The 17,040-nt window shown below is 46.5% G+C and overlaps 1 protein-coding gene across 1 annotated transcript in view; it reads left to right on the forward strand.

Moving 5' to 3' along the window:
• Positions 1 to 5,923: 5,923 nt before the first annotated feature.
• LOC125939922 (uncharacterized) overlaps positions 5,924 to 17,040 on the forward strand; it is a 351,427-nt gene continuing 340,310 nt past the window's right edge. The window contains exon 1 of the mRNA XM_049655455.1: positions 5,924 to 9,318. Within this exon, the coding sequence (XP_049511412.1) occupies positions 5,960 to 8,734 (2,775 nt within the window). The 5' untranslated portion in view covers positions 5,924 to 5,959 and the 3' untranslated portion in view covers positions 8,735 to 9,318. The remainder of the gene's footprint in view (positions 9,319 to 17,040) is intronic.

Consider the following 17,040-nt stretch of genomic DNA (forward strand, 5'->3'; position numbering starts at 1 on the left):
GTAACGAATGGTTGATGTCTTTAAATACTAAAAAAACGTCACTAGTTTCTTTCCATCGCAGAAAGCATCACCAATCAGGGAAATACACCATATACGGCTCCGAAATATCATCCGTTGACTCATGTAAATACCTCGGCATAACTTTGGTCACATGATGTCATTAACATACCCAATGCCGCGAATCGAACCCTCGGTTTTCTCCGCCGGAACCTAAAACTTGCTCCCCCATCAGTCAAATTATTAGCTTATATTACATATGTCCGCCCTAAGTTAGAATATGCATGCTCTGTCTGGGATCCTCATCAACATAACCTATCTATTACACTTGAATCAGTTCAAAACCGTGCAGCCCGGTTTATTTACTCTGAATATTCTTATCATGCAAGCGTGTCTGAACTCAAAACCCATGCCGGTCTTACTAATCTAGAATCACGACGTCACATTTCTCGACTGTGCCTTTTCCACAAATTATATCATTCACCATTCCAGATTTCAGCTATATTACCAGCTAATCGTCAGTCCAGCCGCATTAACCACAGAAAAGCCGTGTATCCTCCCCCGGCGCAGACTACCTCCCATCTACGATCATTTTTTTGTGAAAACCGCAAGGGACTGGATCGGTCTGTCTGCCGACGTCACGCACCACTCCGACGCACATCACTTCAAGGCTGCTCTCGAATCACTGTTTGTTAAACTAAGCCCATACCTCATGTAATACCCCATCTCTGGGGCCTTTGGGGTACAATAAATAAATAAATAAATAAATAAATAAATAAATAAATAAATAAATAAATAAATAAATAAATAAAAAACAGACGTGACGTCATTTTCTTCTCAAAAGCGCGAAATTTCTTTTAGTGACTTGCCATTAGAGCTGTCCTTTCAAATGCCCTGTCATTCGACTTGATTGATAGGCGTTTCGAGACTTCAGCGCGGAAAGTGATGCAGCAAAAGGTCAGCCGTACGGGTGTCGAAATCGCGCCCCTGCACAGAACATACTTTCTTTTGAGGCCGACGAAAGCCTTGGGTGTAGAATGCTGGTCCCATCGTCGGACGCCAAGCCCGTCGGCCAGGCCAGTCGCACGAAAACAGCTAAAGCAAACAATTATCTGGTGGTCGTCACTCCCTACTTTCGACTGAACAGGTTAAGAAACGATTAAACTACCCGCGCCACCAAATTTAGACAAACCTCGAGAAGCAAAACAACACAACGTGTGAGAGGGCCGTATTGTAACAGGTGAACATTATGAGCGCGCCTTTCTGAACACTTCAACAACTGCATTGCACTGCAAGTGATAGCGACGTCAACGCCCCCCCCCCCCCCCCCCTTCATTTAGTGGGCGCTGAAAAAAAGTTATTTATTGATAATGATAAAGTAAAATAGAGGTGTATTTTCTTGCCTTGCCACGCGTATATAAAATTGATTATGAATTTTATTTTCCTTGAAGGAATCAAACTGCGTCTCGCGTTAATTTAAAAAAAACACTATTTTCTTTCCCAATGTTTGTTCCCTCCTCACATATTCGCGCTTCAATCGCTGCTCCCACAACCAACGTTACTAAACTAGTCTAGTAACGTTGCCCATAACCACCCTTGCTGATGTCGGCGACAATTTGTTGTGAACCGCTATTCGCCCGAAGCTTCCCGACCTGTTTGGACCGACCTTGCCTTTGCTTAGCCGCCCTGCTTACTTTCCTACAAGAAATTGACTTGGCTTTCCGTTTGTAGAGCATTTTTTTTTCTTCGTGATGAGGGACTAAAACTTCATTTCATATTTTTCGGACTCTCGCATTTTTAGGTTGTTTTGTAGTTAGTGGGAACTGCGTGTTTTTTTTTTCTGTTTTTTCCCCCTTTCTCTTCGTGCCTGTCATGTTCATACTGGCGAACTTGATTGTTTATTATTATTATTATTATTATTATTATTATTATTATTATTATTATTATTATTATTATTATTATTATTATTATTATTATTATTATTATTATTATTATTATAAATACAACGCTGGTGTCAGCAGCACAATTTGATCGCCAATTCCTGTGGCAACGTTTTAGACCTTTGCCTCTCTAATGCTCAAGCTATAGATGTTTCCTGTTCTGACATTTCCCTTGTCCGTCCCGATAAGTTTCACCCCTCACTTAAGATAACTGCCTCTGTGTCAGCCTTGAAGCAGAGCTTCTCGACTGGCATTAATGAATCTTCTCGATTTGCTTTCAAGCGGGGTGATTATGTTGGCTTATACGACTTCTTGTCCACCAGAGATTGGTCCCTGCATGGTCACAGATAAAACTAATGTTGATGACCAAATAGATCAGTTTACAGAGCTTGTTTTGAGCGGTATGCGCCAATACATTCCTCAGTACAGTCCTAGGCACTCTAAATATCCCAATTGGTTCTCATCTGACCTTATAACTGCCCTAAAGCATAAAGATCGCGCGCACCGTAAATCCAGAATTCCTGTGCCTAATGAGTGGAGAGAAGAATTCCGCTTTTTTCGAACTCTCTGCAAACGCCTCTATAAGCGGGATCATGATGCATATATTGCATTCTTGGAGAAGAGCGCCTCCGACCGGCCGGCGGAATTTTGGAAGTATATCCGCAAGCGTACCAGTAATCGCGGAGAGTGTTTTCGCCTGCTCGACTCTGGTGGAGTAGAAGTCCAAGCAGTAGCGGATTGTTTTGCTGCCCATTTCTCTTCCTTATATAAGCCTTCAGGTTTCAACGCTGGTGTCAGTCAGCAGCACACAACGGCTCCTACATCTAGTCCTGTGTTGTTTGATGCAAAGCTGATCATTGAATGCCTTAAGCGCTTGAAGCCTTCCCTATCTTGCGGTCCTGATGGCATCCCTTCCGCAATCTTAAAAGCGTACAGCGGTATATTTGCCCCAGTATTGACATCTATATTTAATAGCTCTCTGAATACTTCCACCTTCCCTCACATGTGGAAAACTGCTCGTGTTTTTCCTGTATTTAAGTCTGGCTGTAAAACCGATGTCTCAAATTATCGCCCGATTTCTCTTCTCTGTGCGACGTCTAAGGTTTTTGAGCTTGCTCTTCACAACGTATTGTCTTGTACTGTGAAGAACACATTGATTCCGAATCAGCATGGATTCCTCACCGGCCGCTCTACTATCACAAATCTCGCAAGCTTCATGACACATATCTCCGCGCCGGTACTTCAAAGGGGGCAAGTAGACACCATATATTGCGACCTCAGTAAAGCTTTTGATGTGGTAAGCCACTGTGACGTGTGGTGCGCGACACGGTGCAGTGATGCGCGACGGTGGTGCGCGACGGTGATATTTGTAGTGTGCGACAAGGTGCGGTGGTTGGAGACAAGGAGCAGACGACAAGGAGAGCGCGCGCCGAGGCGAATTTGGAAAACGACGACACCGAAGACCGCCCGGCGCGTGAACACGCGGCACAAAGAAACAAAGAAACAAACGAAGCGCCATCCAATTGGAAAGAACCACGGCGCTCACGGGGGCCAATGACCGATGCCCACGGAGCCCGAAGGTGACCAATCCGAAAGGGACACACGGGCCAGAGGGAAGAAAAACGAGGCAGTGACCGAAGAGAAGGGCGAGTTCGAGAAGCGGCGCCGGACGAAGGACGACCACCGGACCGGGAGCTGAAGACAGGCCGTCGGGTTCCGGACCCGAGCCTCCACGACTTCACCTGGCCGGGGCCTCCTGCCAGCCAGTTCCCAGACGTCGCCACTCCACCCGACCACGGATGGCTGCCCGAGGTCGATGAACTCGTGAGCCCGCAGGCAGAACGCAAACAGTTGGGCCACGGGCCTGAGTTTGCACCGAGCTGCCTGGCCACGACGCCGCCTCCAACTAACTGTCCGGGCCGCCACGCCGCCAGCGTGCCTTCTACAAGCCAGCGCTGCTACGCTCGGGTTTCCTGCCCATCGCTCAGCGACGCCGAAACGTTGGTGAGACGAACGCCGCCTTCTTTCGTCGCCTTGCCGCCACCCTTCCACATGGAACTGTGTTACGCGCGCTATCACCTATGCCAAGCCCTAGCTCTGTGTGGTGTTTAACTTGGATTTTTTTTCTTGTGTCCTCCTTTCTATTTATTACTTCTGCTTTTCCCTTAATTTCTCCTACTTTCCATCTTAACGTGTATATTAAATGTCTTGTTCTGCTCTTTAAAACCAACGGCTTCGTCCTTTGATTCGGTCCTCTGAGGCTCTGCCTCAGAGACCTGCCTTCAAACAAGAACCTGCTCATCACAAATTGGCGTCCGCTGGACAGTACGAAGCCGTTTGTTTTTTTTCTTTTTTTTTTTGGGTTGTTAGTTTAAGAGCGTAACACCATGGCTAGCCCACGAGAGTTATTGGCTTTAGCGGAGCGCATGGGGCTTGAAGGGGCGGAGTTAAAAGCGTGGTACGACGAGCAGGAGGCGCGAGCGCGAGAAGAGCGGGCTGCAGAACGCGAAGCAAAAAAGCAGCAGACTGAATTGGAAGAGAGAACTCTGCAGTTGCGGCTGAAAGTTGCGGAAGCTGAGGGCAATCGCGGAGAGGCAAGTCAGCGGCAGTTGGAAGCGGAAGAAAGAATGCTTCAGTTGCGTCTTAGAATGGCTGAAACGGATGCGGCCAGAGAGACAAGGACGGTGGACCGAGGGCCTGGATGGAGTCCACCATTCAACATAAATCCTCACAGTCTAATACCAGGATTCAACGAAACCCGGGACGACTTGGATGCCTATTTAAAGAGGTTCGAGAGTGTCGCCACCGGACAAGAATGGCCTAGAGAGAAGTGGGCCACGGCTTTAAGTTTATGCTTGAGCGGAGAAGCCCTAAAGGTTTTTGGACGTCTGTCGCCCGAAGATTCCCTCAACTATGATAAAGCCAAGTTGGCGCTGCTCCAACGTTTTCGTTTTACGGCGGAAGGCTACCGAGAAAAGTTCCGACAGAGTAAACCCCAAGATGGCGAAACTGGGAAGCAGTACGCGACTAGGCTATTGAGCTTCTTTGATCGATGGGTTGAAATGTCCAAGACCGAAAAAGAGTATTTGGCAGTTCGCAACCTACTGGTGGCGGAGCAGTTTTTAAATAACTGTCATCACCGATTAGCGCTTTTCTTGCGTGAGAAGAGCTATAGTAAGCTTGATGACATGGCGGAGGCTGCCGACAATTTCTTAGAGGCTCAAAGACAGCCCAACTTGCTTTTGTTCCGTGAGAGAACAGAAAGCATTAACCCTCCGGAGAAAAGCGGAAGTTCATCCGAGAGAGCTTCAATAAGATGTTTCGTATGTGGCAAATTGGGTCATAGGCCATCCGAATGCCGATCTAAGCCCAGGCAACCTTATTGTGGGTATTGCCGTAGGCCCGGCCATGATATAAAAGCCTGCACAAAGAAAGATGGCCCAGTGAACAAGACGTCTTGCTTGTTGTCGCCGAAGGGGCACCCGGCTGAAGGTGCTAACAAGCCGGGCGATAAAGAAGAGGAGGACGTTGCTGGCTCGGTGAGAACTCACCCAAAGGCCGGAAATCACAGGATGCCAGTGTTACAGGGCATAATTTTCGGTCAGAATGCTTCAGTCCTGCGAGATACAGGGAGCAATACCCTGGTAGTACGTCGTTCCCTCGTACCGGACGAAGCTCTTACAGGTACCACTGCTACGCTGTTCTTGGCAGATGGCAGCAACATCACGGTTCCCGAGGCAAAGGTCGAAATTCATTCTCCTTATTTTTCGGGTACATCGATCGTCAAATGTATGACAGCGCCGCTGTATGACATTATCGTCGGAAATGTACCAGGAGCTCGGGAAGTTCATGACCCAGATGAAACGTGGAAGGAGAGGTTGATGGGAAAGTCCACCGCCCACTGTATAGCCGATGGAAAACGAACCAAGGGAGAAGACGATTCCCCGGGTTCTCTGCTGGTCGGCATCAAGAGCCAAGAACAACGGCCAAACTTATCTAAAATCGATATCAGCACCTTGAGGATGAATCGAAAGGATCTCGGCACAGCCCAAAAGGAGGACAAGACCTTAGAGTCTTGCTGGAACAAAGTAGGTCAACCCTTCCACGGGAAAAGGTCGACGTCCTACTCATTCGAAGTAGAAAAGGGAGTGCTATATCGTTATTACCGGCCGCCCTCAGGCAAAGTCACCCAACAGGTGGTAGTGCCGCAAAGACTACGTAGCCAAGTGCTCACTTTAGCGCACGAGAGTCTCATGTCGGGGCACCAAGGAATGAAGAGAACGACCGATCGCGTTCTAGAGTCATTCTATTGGCCGGGAGTCCAAGAGGCCGTCAGAAGATACGTACGCTCCTGCGACACATGCCAGCGGACGTACCCTAAGAGCAAGGTGGGCAAGGCACCTCTTGGGCGGATGCCTTTAATCGACACACCATTTGAAAGAGTAGCCGTGGACATTATCGGACCCTTAAAGCCCGTATCAACGAAGGGTAACCGATATATACTGACTTTGGTGGATTTCGCCACCCGTTATCCAGACGCAATACCTCTACCGTCGATCGATTCGGCTACGGTGGCCGAGGGATTGATAGAGATGTTTTCTCGCATTGGGTTTCCGCACCAGATACTGTGCGATCAGGCCTCGTGCTTCACATCAGATTTAATGAAGGAGGTGAATGACTTGCTGGCTATCAAACATCTTAGTTCGACGCCTTACCACCCCATCTGTAACGGGCTTGTGGAGAGGTTTAATGGCACACTGAAACAAATGTTACGCAAACTAAGCCAAGAGGAACCAAAATCATGGGATCGGTTACTAGCACCCCTCCTATTTGCGTATCGGGAAGTGCCTCAAGCCAGCATGGGATTTTCTCCTTTCGAGTTGATCTACGGTCGACACGTCCGAGGCCCGCTCAGTCTACTTAAGGAGTTGTGGACCGGAGACCACCTTTGCGAAGAGGTCAAGACAACATATGGGTATGTCTTAGACCTTAGAGATCGCCTGGAAAAGACATTACGGTTGGCGCAAGAGAACCTGTCGCGAGCTAAAACGAGCCAAAAGAAATACTACGACCGCGGGAGCAGGACTCGTCATCTGAAAGTTGGAGACCGTGCCCTTATCCTGCTTCCCACGACGGAGAACAAACTACTGATGCATTGGAAGGGGCCTTTCCTGGTCACAGGAAAGAAAGGCAACTTTGACTACTGGCTGGACATGGGACATACCACCAAGCTGTTCCACATCAACATGCTCAAACGCTATGAAGAGCGCCAACCAGAAATGTCCCCACAGTCCGCATCATTTGTCGTAGTGGAGGAGGAGGAGGAGACGGACGCGCCTGTACCCGTCTTCAAAGCCAATGAAGGCTGTGGTACAGAAGCGATAAAGGTGGGCGATGAGCTCATGGAAAGCCAACGTGAGGAGCTACGCGGACTTCTAACCCACCACAAAGACGTCTTTTCCGAAGTGCCCGGAAAAACTAACTTATTGGAGTGTCGTCTTCAATTAACAACCTCTGAACCTATCAACACTCCGCAATATCCACTACCCTTCGCAATGAAGGAAGTAGTCGAGAAAGAAGTGCAAGATATGTTGCAGCTTGGGGTGATTGAACGGTCCGACTCTCCTTATAATTCGCCCTTGGTGCTGGTAAAGAAGCCCGACAAGAGCTACCGTGCTTGCATTGATTTCCGTCGCATCAATGACGTCTTGGTTTCAGACGCAGAACCGATACCAAGGACAGACGTGATGTTCGCTGAGGTCGGCACAAGAAGATTCTTCTCCAAATTTGACCTTACTAAAGGATATTGGCAGGTCCCACTTGACAAAGGTTCACGTCTGAAAACAGCATTTTCCACTCAGTCCGGACACTACCATTTCCTCTATATGCCGTTCGGGATCAAGACAGCGTCTGCGGTGTTTACTCGACTAATGAGAATTCTCCTCCAGGGCATTCCAAATGTAGTCCACTACATTGATGACGTCCTCATCGCTACCATGACCTGGAGGGAACACATAGAAACCCTCCATTGCCTGTTAAACAGGGTCCGAGAAGCTGGATTGACAATCAAGCCTCAGAAGTGTGAGGTTGGCGTAAGATCGATAGTTTTCCTGGGACATCAACTCGGAGGTGGGACAATTCAGCCGATAGAGAGCACAATTGCGAAGATTGCAAGAGCTCCACGACCCGAGACTAAGAAACAACTACGTTCGTTTCTCGGATTGGCAGGATACTACCGGGATCTAATTCCTCACTACGCAGAGAAGGCGCAGCCGCTAACGGAAATGACCAAGAAAATGGAAAAGAACAAGGTCTCTTGGAACGCCGAAAGAGAAGCCGCCTTTGAAACGCTCAAACAGGCGCTAGCGTCCGGACCCATAGTGAAGGCTCCAGATCTTAAACGCGGGTTTATACTCCGCAGTGACGCCTCCGACACTTGCATCGGCGCAGTCCTTATGCAGGAACACAATCAAGTTTTGCACCCCGTATCATATGCTAGCCGTCAGCTATTGCCTCGAGAGCAAAACTACTCAGCAATTGAGCGCGAGTGCTTGGCATTAGTTTGGGCTATAGAAAGGTTCCACATATTTTTATACGGAACACACTTTATAGTTCAAACTGATCACCAACCATTGCAATATTTGTCACGAGCAAAGCACCTTAATAGCAGGGTATTGCGATGGAGTCTAGCTCTACAAGAATATACCTTTCATGTAGAACATATCAAGGGATCCGAAAATGTTGGGGCGGATTACATGAGTAGAATACAGGGGGGTCTACAACCCGACCCCTCTTGATCTTGCAGTTACTCAAGCAAGGTCGTATCATCGCAGTACCATGCTATTAATCTTTAATGTCACATTTTTTTTTGTTGTGCTTTGTCTGAATCAGTGTTATTTTTTTTCCTTTATGTGTAAATGTGTTTGTTACGTGAACTATGCCATAAATAGTGCAAACTCGTGAACGGACAATAACTGTGGTGTTCCGAGCATACGGGAAATGTGTCCCGCACTAAGCGGCAGTTTTCCCTCAGAAAACTTTATAAAAAAGGGGCTTATGTGATGTGTGGTGCGCGACACGGTGCAGTGGTGCGCGACGGTGGTGCGCGACGGTGATATTTGTAGTGTGCGACAAGGTGCGGTGGTTGGAGACAAGGAGCAGACGACAAGGAGAGCGCGCGCCGAGGCGAATTTGGAAAACGACGACACCGAAGACCGCCCGGCGCGTGAACACGCGGCACAAAGAAACAAAGAAACAAACGAAGCGCCATCCAATTGGAAAGAACCACGGCGCTCACGGGGGCCAATGACCGATGCCCACGGAGCCCGAAGGTGACCAATCCGAAAGGGACACACGGGCCAGAGGGAAGAAAAACGAGGCAGTGACCGAAGAGAAGGGCGAGTTCGAGAAGCGGCGCCGGACGAAGGACGACCACCGGACCGGGAGCTGAAGACAGGCCGTCGGGTTCCGGACCCGAGCCTCCACGACTTCACCTGGCCGGGGCCTCCTGCCAGCCAGTTCCCAGACGTCGCCACTCCACCCGACCACGGATGGCTGCCCGAGGTCGATGAACTCGTGAGCCCGCAGGCAGAACGCAAACAGTTGGGCCACGGGCCTGAGTTTGCACCGAGCTGCCTGGCCACGACGCCGCCTCCAACTAACTGTCCGGGCCGCCACGCCGCCAGCGTGCCTTCTACAAGCCAGCGCTGCTACGCTCGGGTTTCCTGCCCATCGCTCAGCGACGCCGAAACGTTGGTGAGACGAACGCCGCCTTCTTTCGTCGCCTTGCCGCCACCCTTCCACATGGAACTGTGTTACGCGCGCTATCACCTATGCCAAGCCCTAGCTCTGTGTGGTGTTTAACTTGGATTTTTTTTCTTGTGTCCTCCTTTCTATTTATTACTTCTGCTTTTCCCTTAATTTCTCCTACTTTCCATCTTAACGGGTATATTAAATGTCTTGTTCTGCTCTTTAAAACCAACGGCTTCGTCCTTTGATTCGGTCCTCTGAGGCTCTGCCTCAGAGACCTGCCTTCAAACAAGAACCTGCTCATCACAGCCACTCACTGCTTCTCATCAAGCTTACGCACTTTGGTGTTGACTCGTCAATTGTAAATCTATTGCGGAGTTATCTTATTGGTAGATCATGTTTTGTTAACGTCAACGGCCAAACGTCTTCATCGTACATGGTAACCAGCGGCGTTCCTCAAGGATCAGTGTTAGGACCACTCCTTTTTTTAATTTTTATTAATGACGTTCTTTCCGCCATTCGACATTCTTCATTCCTCCTATATGCTGATGACATAAAGATCTTTAAGGCAATTCACACTGTTGATGACTGTCGCATCCTGCAGTCTGACCTGCTTTCTTTTTCTAAATGGTGCACAGATAATAACCTCACCTTGAATGCTGCTAAGACCAAAGTCATGACTTTCACCCGCAAAACAGCAAGCATCTCTTTTTCTTATTCAGTAGATTCTGTACCATTGTGTAAGGTCCGTGAGATCAATGATCTTGGTGTACTTTTTGATACAACCTTACACTTTTCAGCTCACACTAAACGCGTTGCAATGCGGGGCATGCGCACTCTTGGCTCTGTTTGCAGACTGTCGAGAGAATTCAATTCTCCTACACCGTTCCGCAAGTTGTACACAACAATCTGTCTTCCTCAGCTCGAATACGCGTCGGTCGTCTGGAATGGCATTTCTAGATCCAACAGTGACATTATAGATCGGGTCCAGAAAAAGTTTCTAAGCATATATCATCACCGCTTTGCAAACACGGACTCTGGGCCCTGCTCTAGCACTGTTGGATTATTGCCATTGCCCTTACTTCGCTGCCGCCGTAATCGTGCTGACCTGCTTTTCCTTCACGGTATCCTCATGTGCCCCGAACTCCTCAGTTGTATCACATTTCGTATTCCGCGCAAAATCACCAGAGAACACAGACCTTTCCATGTTGCTGCCTGTCACCACCAACACTCAACCGTCCATAGAATACAGAGTCTTTATAACGCCCACTTTCATGACCTTGATATTTTTCACAACTCTCTGTCTTTGTTCTGCTCTCAGCTTTCCGTTGTTGTGTCTTAGTTTCACCATATTGTTCAACTTCCCTTCTCCATTTTATTATGTATGCATTTTGCGCCTTCGGTACATGTATGTACACTTTTCTTTTCAAGATTGATATTTTTTATTCATTGTTTTTTTTCACTGATACTCCCCTGCTGTATTTCTTTTTCTATGTATACGTGCGCCAGCACCCAGACCTCACGGTTGTTCCTGGGCACGATAAATAAATGATTGATTGATTGATTATTATTATTATTATTATTATTATTATTATTATTATTATTATTATTATTATTATTATTATTATTATTATTATTATTATTATTATTATGTTGGCTTGTATGACTTCTTGTCCACCAGAGATTGGTCCCTGGTCACAGATAAAACTAATGTTGATGACCAAATAGATCAGTTTGCAGAGCTTGTTTTGAGCGGTATGCGCCAATACATTCCTCAGTACAGTCCTAGGCACTCTAAGTATCCCAATTGGTTCTCAGCTGAACTTATAACTGCCCTAAAGCGTAAAGATCGCGCGCACCGTAAATCCAGAATTCCTGTGCCTAATGAGTGGAGAGAAGAATTCCGCTTTTTTCGAACTCTCTGCAAACGCCTCTATAAGCGGGATCATGACGCATATATTGCATTCTTGGAAAAGAGCGCCTCCGACCGGCCGGCGGAATTTTGGAAGTATATCCGCAAGGCGTACCAGTAATCGCGGAGAGTGTTTTCGCCTGCTCGACTCTAGTGGAGTAGAAGTCCAAGCAGTCGCGGATTGTTTTGCTGCCCATTTTTCTTCCTTATATAAGCCTTCAGGTTTCAACGCTGGTGTCAGTCAGCAGCACACAACGGCTCCTACATCTAGTCCTGTGTTGTTTGATGCAAAGCTGATCATCGAATGCCTTAAGCGCTTGAAGCCTTCCCTATCTTGCGGTCCTGATGGCATCCCTTCCGCAATCTTAAAAGCGTACGGCAGTATATTTGCCCCAGTATTGACATCTATATTTAATAGCTCTCTGAATACTTCCACCTTCCCTCACATGTGGAAAACTGCTCGTGTTTTTCCTGTATTTAAGTCTGGCTGTAAAACCGATGTCTCAAATTATCGCCCGATTTCTCTTCTGTGTGCCACGTCTAAGGTTTTTTAGCTTGCTCTTCACAACGTATTGTCTTGTACTGTGAAGAACACGTTGATTCCGAATCAGCATGGATTCCTCACCGGCCGCTCTACTATCACAAATCTCGCAAGCTTCATGACACATATCTCCGGGCCGGTACTTCAAAGGGGGCAAGTAGACACCATATATTACGACCTCAGTAAAGCTTTTGATGTGGTAAGCCACTCACTGCTTCTCATCAAGCTTACGCACTTTGGTGTTGACTCGTCAATTGTAAATCTATTGCGGAGTTATCTTATTGGTAGATCATGTTTTTTTAACGTCAACGGCCAAACGTCTTCATCGTACATGGTAACCAGCGGCGTTCCTCAAGGATCAGTGTTAGGACCACTCCTTTTTTAAAATTTTTATTAATGACGTTGTTTCCGCCATTCGGCATTCTTCATTCCTCCTATATGCCGATGACATAAAGATTTTTAAGGCAATTCACACTGTTGATGACGGCTAGGCATCCTGCAGTCTGACCTGCTTTCTTTTTCTAAATGGTGCACAGATAATAACCTCACCTTGAATGCTGCTAAGACCAAAGTCATGACTTTCACCCGCAAAACAGCAAGCATATCTTTTTCTTATTCAGTAGATTGTGTACCATTGTGTAAGGTCCGTGTGATCAATGATCTTGGTGTACTTTTTGATACAACCTTACACTTTTCAGCTCACACTAAACGCGTCGCAATGCGGGGCATGCGCACTCTTGGCTCTGTTTGCAGACTGTCGAGAGAATTCAATTCCCCTACACCGTTCCGCAAGTTGTACACAACAATCGGTCTTCCTCAACTCGAATACGCGTTGGTCGTCTGGAATGGCATTTCTAGATCCAACAGTGACATTATAGATCGGGTCCAGAAAAAGTTTCTAAGCATATATCATCACCGCTTTGCTAACACGGACTCTGGGCCCTGCTCTAGCACTGTTGGATTATTGCCATTGCCCTTACTTAGCTGCCGACGTAATCGTGCTGACCTGCTTTTCCTTTTCAAACTCCTTCACGGTATCCTCATGTGCCCCGAACTCCTCAGTTGTATCACATTTCGTATTCCGCGCAAAATCACCAGAGAACACAGACCTTTCCATGTTGCTGCCTGTCACCACCAACACTCAACCGTCCATAGAATACAGAGTCTCTATAATGCCCACTTTCATGACCTTGATATTTTTCACAACTCTTTGTCTTTGTTCTGCTCTCAGCTTTCCGTTGTTGTGTCTTAGTTTCACATATTGTTCAACTTCCCTTCTCCTCCTTTTTATTATGTATGCATTTTGCGCCTTTGGTTGCATGAATGTACACTTTTCTTTTCAAGATTGTTAATTTTTTATTCATTGTTCTTTTTTTACTGATATTCCCCTGTTGTATTTGCTGATATTGTCCCCTGCTGATATTTTTCTCAACTCTATGTCTTTGTTCTGCTCTGAGCTTTCCGTTGTTGTGTCTTAGTGTCACATATTGTTCAACTTCCCTTGTCTATTTGATTTATGTATGCATTTTGCGCCTTCGGTTACATGTATGTACACTTTTCAAGATTGTTATTTTTTATTAATTGTTTTTTTTTTTCACTGATACTCCCCTGCTGTATTTCTTTTTCTATGTATACGTGCGCCAGCACCCAGACCTCACGGTTGTTCCTGGGCACGATAAATAAATCATTGATTGATTGATTGATTGATTATTATTATTATTATTATTATTATTATTATTATTATTATTATTATTATTATTATTATTATTATTATTATTATTATTATTGTGCTCAAGGAATGGGCCACAATGCCAAGTTACAGCTCGGCTCAGTTCAAGCTACCCCTACCCAGCATCGCTGAGCGTGTAAGCAATAGCCGGCCTTCTCGGAACGTACTTTCACACCAGAGATTTGGGGCGTAGATGCTGCGGCGGAGCGCTCGAAAAATTTTACCCTCCTCTTTTCACGTGGTCTTCTCCAACAATGGCGGCTGAAGAAGAGGGCTCAAGCACCCACAACAGGTGTTACGATTAGCGGTTCTGCTCTACGAAATTACGCAATGAAAGAAGAAACGCTGCCTAAACGTCCTTGTTCCATCTAATGTAAGCGTTTAGGCGCATCATTTCTTTAATAAATCGAATAGTTTTATAAAAGTGTTCGGCAATTCGCTTTCACTGACAAGTATCATCGATGGTTTCCTCAATGTTTTAAATTTTGTTAGTGATATGTTTCTAACCGTCGTCATGTGTGTCATGATCTCGCGAAAGTGTATCTCTACAATAATAAATAAGTTGCGTTTCTATTTTGAATCAAACCTTGTATGTTCCAAGCCAACACGAGTCATGTTTATGGTAATCGTTTGCCAATGCGGACACACCTTTACTCAAGGAGCCTAGCCAACGCGATCTGAATGTGTTTTGCGCCAGACAAAGAGAGCACAAAGCACAATTTAGAAAAGACTCGAACGTCGCATGTTCGAATCCGACACAAAAGCAGTTATACCCACCGCCACGCTACAATGGACGCCGCCACCCGCTGCTGTGGCATTGTTCCCGCGAGCGCAGCGTGTCGTGCAGACGTCAGCTTTTCACAAATAGCAATACGCATTGAAAAGAGAATCATTGCGCACAAAATAGAACGAAGACATTTTTACAGAAATGTCATGTAGGCAAGCTACGTACGCCAATTTCTGTTATGTAGGGGCTCCAGTGACCCGATCAACATTGATGGTGGAGTACCGTGGCCTGCAGCTCATTACAGCTGTCTGTACCGAATAAAAAATGGAATTGCGGTTTAAACTGCTAACGTGCTACTTGATACTACCAATCTACAAAGCATTCCTTTCATTTGTTTCATAACCCGACCATATATTTGGTCACTCGTCAGTCCGTTTCAACGAATCGCGATGAAATTTCGAAATAATGTTTAAATATACCATCAGGCAATCATCGTAAGCCTGCTAGGCTGGTGAATAACTGATAATCTTTTTATTACCAGCACTTCAAGAGAACATCAGCTGAGGAAACGGTGATGATTAGATATCACTCACATGGTTGAACATGGCATACGAGCAATTTACCGACACCCAGGTGCTGCCCCATCTCGAAGGTCTTCATTTCACTTACATTCATTGGCATCAAACGGCAAGTGAACTAAGCGGACTGTGACGGCACATGTTTAGATGACGGGCTGCATTTTAGCGAGCGCTAGCTGCGCTGGTTGCACTTTGATTTGGATCATGGTAGCAGCACTTTTAGAATGTGCCACGTAAACATGCAGAATGGTTACTAGCAGGATATTGTGCGGCACATTCAAATGCAGGCGAATGACGAAGTTACTAACATGAAATGTTTTACTGAACATCACCTACCATCATCCGTGACAATAATACGATGGCGCCTTTAGAATCCATACGACTGGATGACGACAATTGAATGTCGATGACGACGACATTGCGAAAATGGCATGACAACACTGGAGTGACAACGATGTGACGACGCTGGAAGGGTGATCATGGAGGGATGACGGTGCTCGAATGATTAAGATGGTATGACGACGACGGCTTAAAGACAATGCAGCGAACACGATGCCATATTGACTACTGCATGACAATGACTGCATGCCAAGCACAGCATGAAGGCAACAGTGTGACGACAATGTAATGACGCCGGCACGATGGCAACCGTATGACGAAGGTGGAATGAAGATTACGTAATGACGACCATGGAGTCACAGGGACAGCGTGGGGACAAAAGCTTGAAGGCAATAGGATGACGACACTGAAATCACGACGACAGAATGAGAACGATGGAACAACCGCGACAGCATAGCGAGGAGTCTATGACGACGACTCAATGTGAACAATATGATGACAAAGACAGTATGTCGACTACGGCGTGATGATGACAATATCACCACGCAGAGATCAGAGCAGGGTCAACAATTCACGCAGAAACTCCCCTAGGAGTTGTCTAATTATGCGTAAGCATTGTGTCACTTGCTCATATTCACGCAGCCCGGTATCACTATCAGTGTTATGAAACTTGATCCGGCAAGCAAAACGACAGCGCTGCGCCGACAAGAGCTGGGGCGCACGGCGGCGCAGGGTGCATTGATAACGAAAGCAAAGTACTGCAGGGTGCCGCGCCAGCAGCTCTGGTGCGCAGCCCTGCAGCTGGAAGCATCATTGGCTGGAAGCATTACTAGAAATAAAAAATATTATTTCGCAATTGCTACAGAAACTTCCCACGTCACACCTCTAGGCAAACACTGCAGTGCCTTCTCCAAACCGATCTTCGGTAGCGATAGATTTCCCTCAGAAGTAAAATGAAGGCACTTGAGTTAAGGAGAACGTTGAATTTACCCTAAGAGTAGTTTTTATGGTTTATTCCTTCCCACAACCGCTCATAAATGGCAGTAATAGGTCCCGTACACAAATGTGTACACCGTGACTGAAGGGGATAGAAATGTTTAGGCATTTAAAAAGGAAAAAAGTGTGACGTGCACATGGTAAGGAAGGATTCCTAACAATAGCATGATGGCAATGAAGCAATGGTGTTCGGTCTGTGTCCCGTACTAGCCAAACGCGCAATGAAGTAGGCCGCAGCCAGCGGCCTGTAGCCAGCACACAGAAGATTGGATTCACGGCTTTGGAAGCGATATAAATAAGTTCAGAAAGTCGGAATAGGTGATACTGGTGCCACATATGAATGCGCATGCTAGATACTGATTTTAAATTAAAATTAGAATCTGTGACTTTACGTGCCAAAATGACAATGTTAGTATTAATTAGGCCCTAGTCGGGGCAACTTCGTATGAATTTTTACTTCCTGAGCTTCGTTACCCAAGCCGAAATGAAGTACATAAGTGTTTTTGCATTTTGTCATCATCAAAATGCGGCC

The sequence above is a fragment of the Dermacentor silvarum genome, chromosome 1 (genome assembly GCF_013339745.2).
Source record: "Dermacentor silvarum isolate Dsil-2018 chromosome 1, BIME_Dsil_1.4, whole genome shotgun sequence".
Classification (NCBI taxonomy): Eukaryota; Metazoa; Arthropoda; class Arachnida; order Ixodida; family Ixodidae; genus Dermacentor; species Dermacentor silvarum.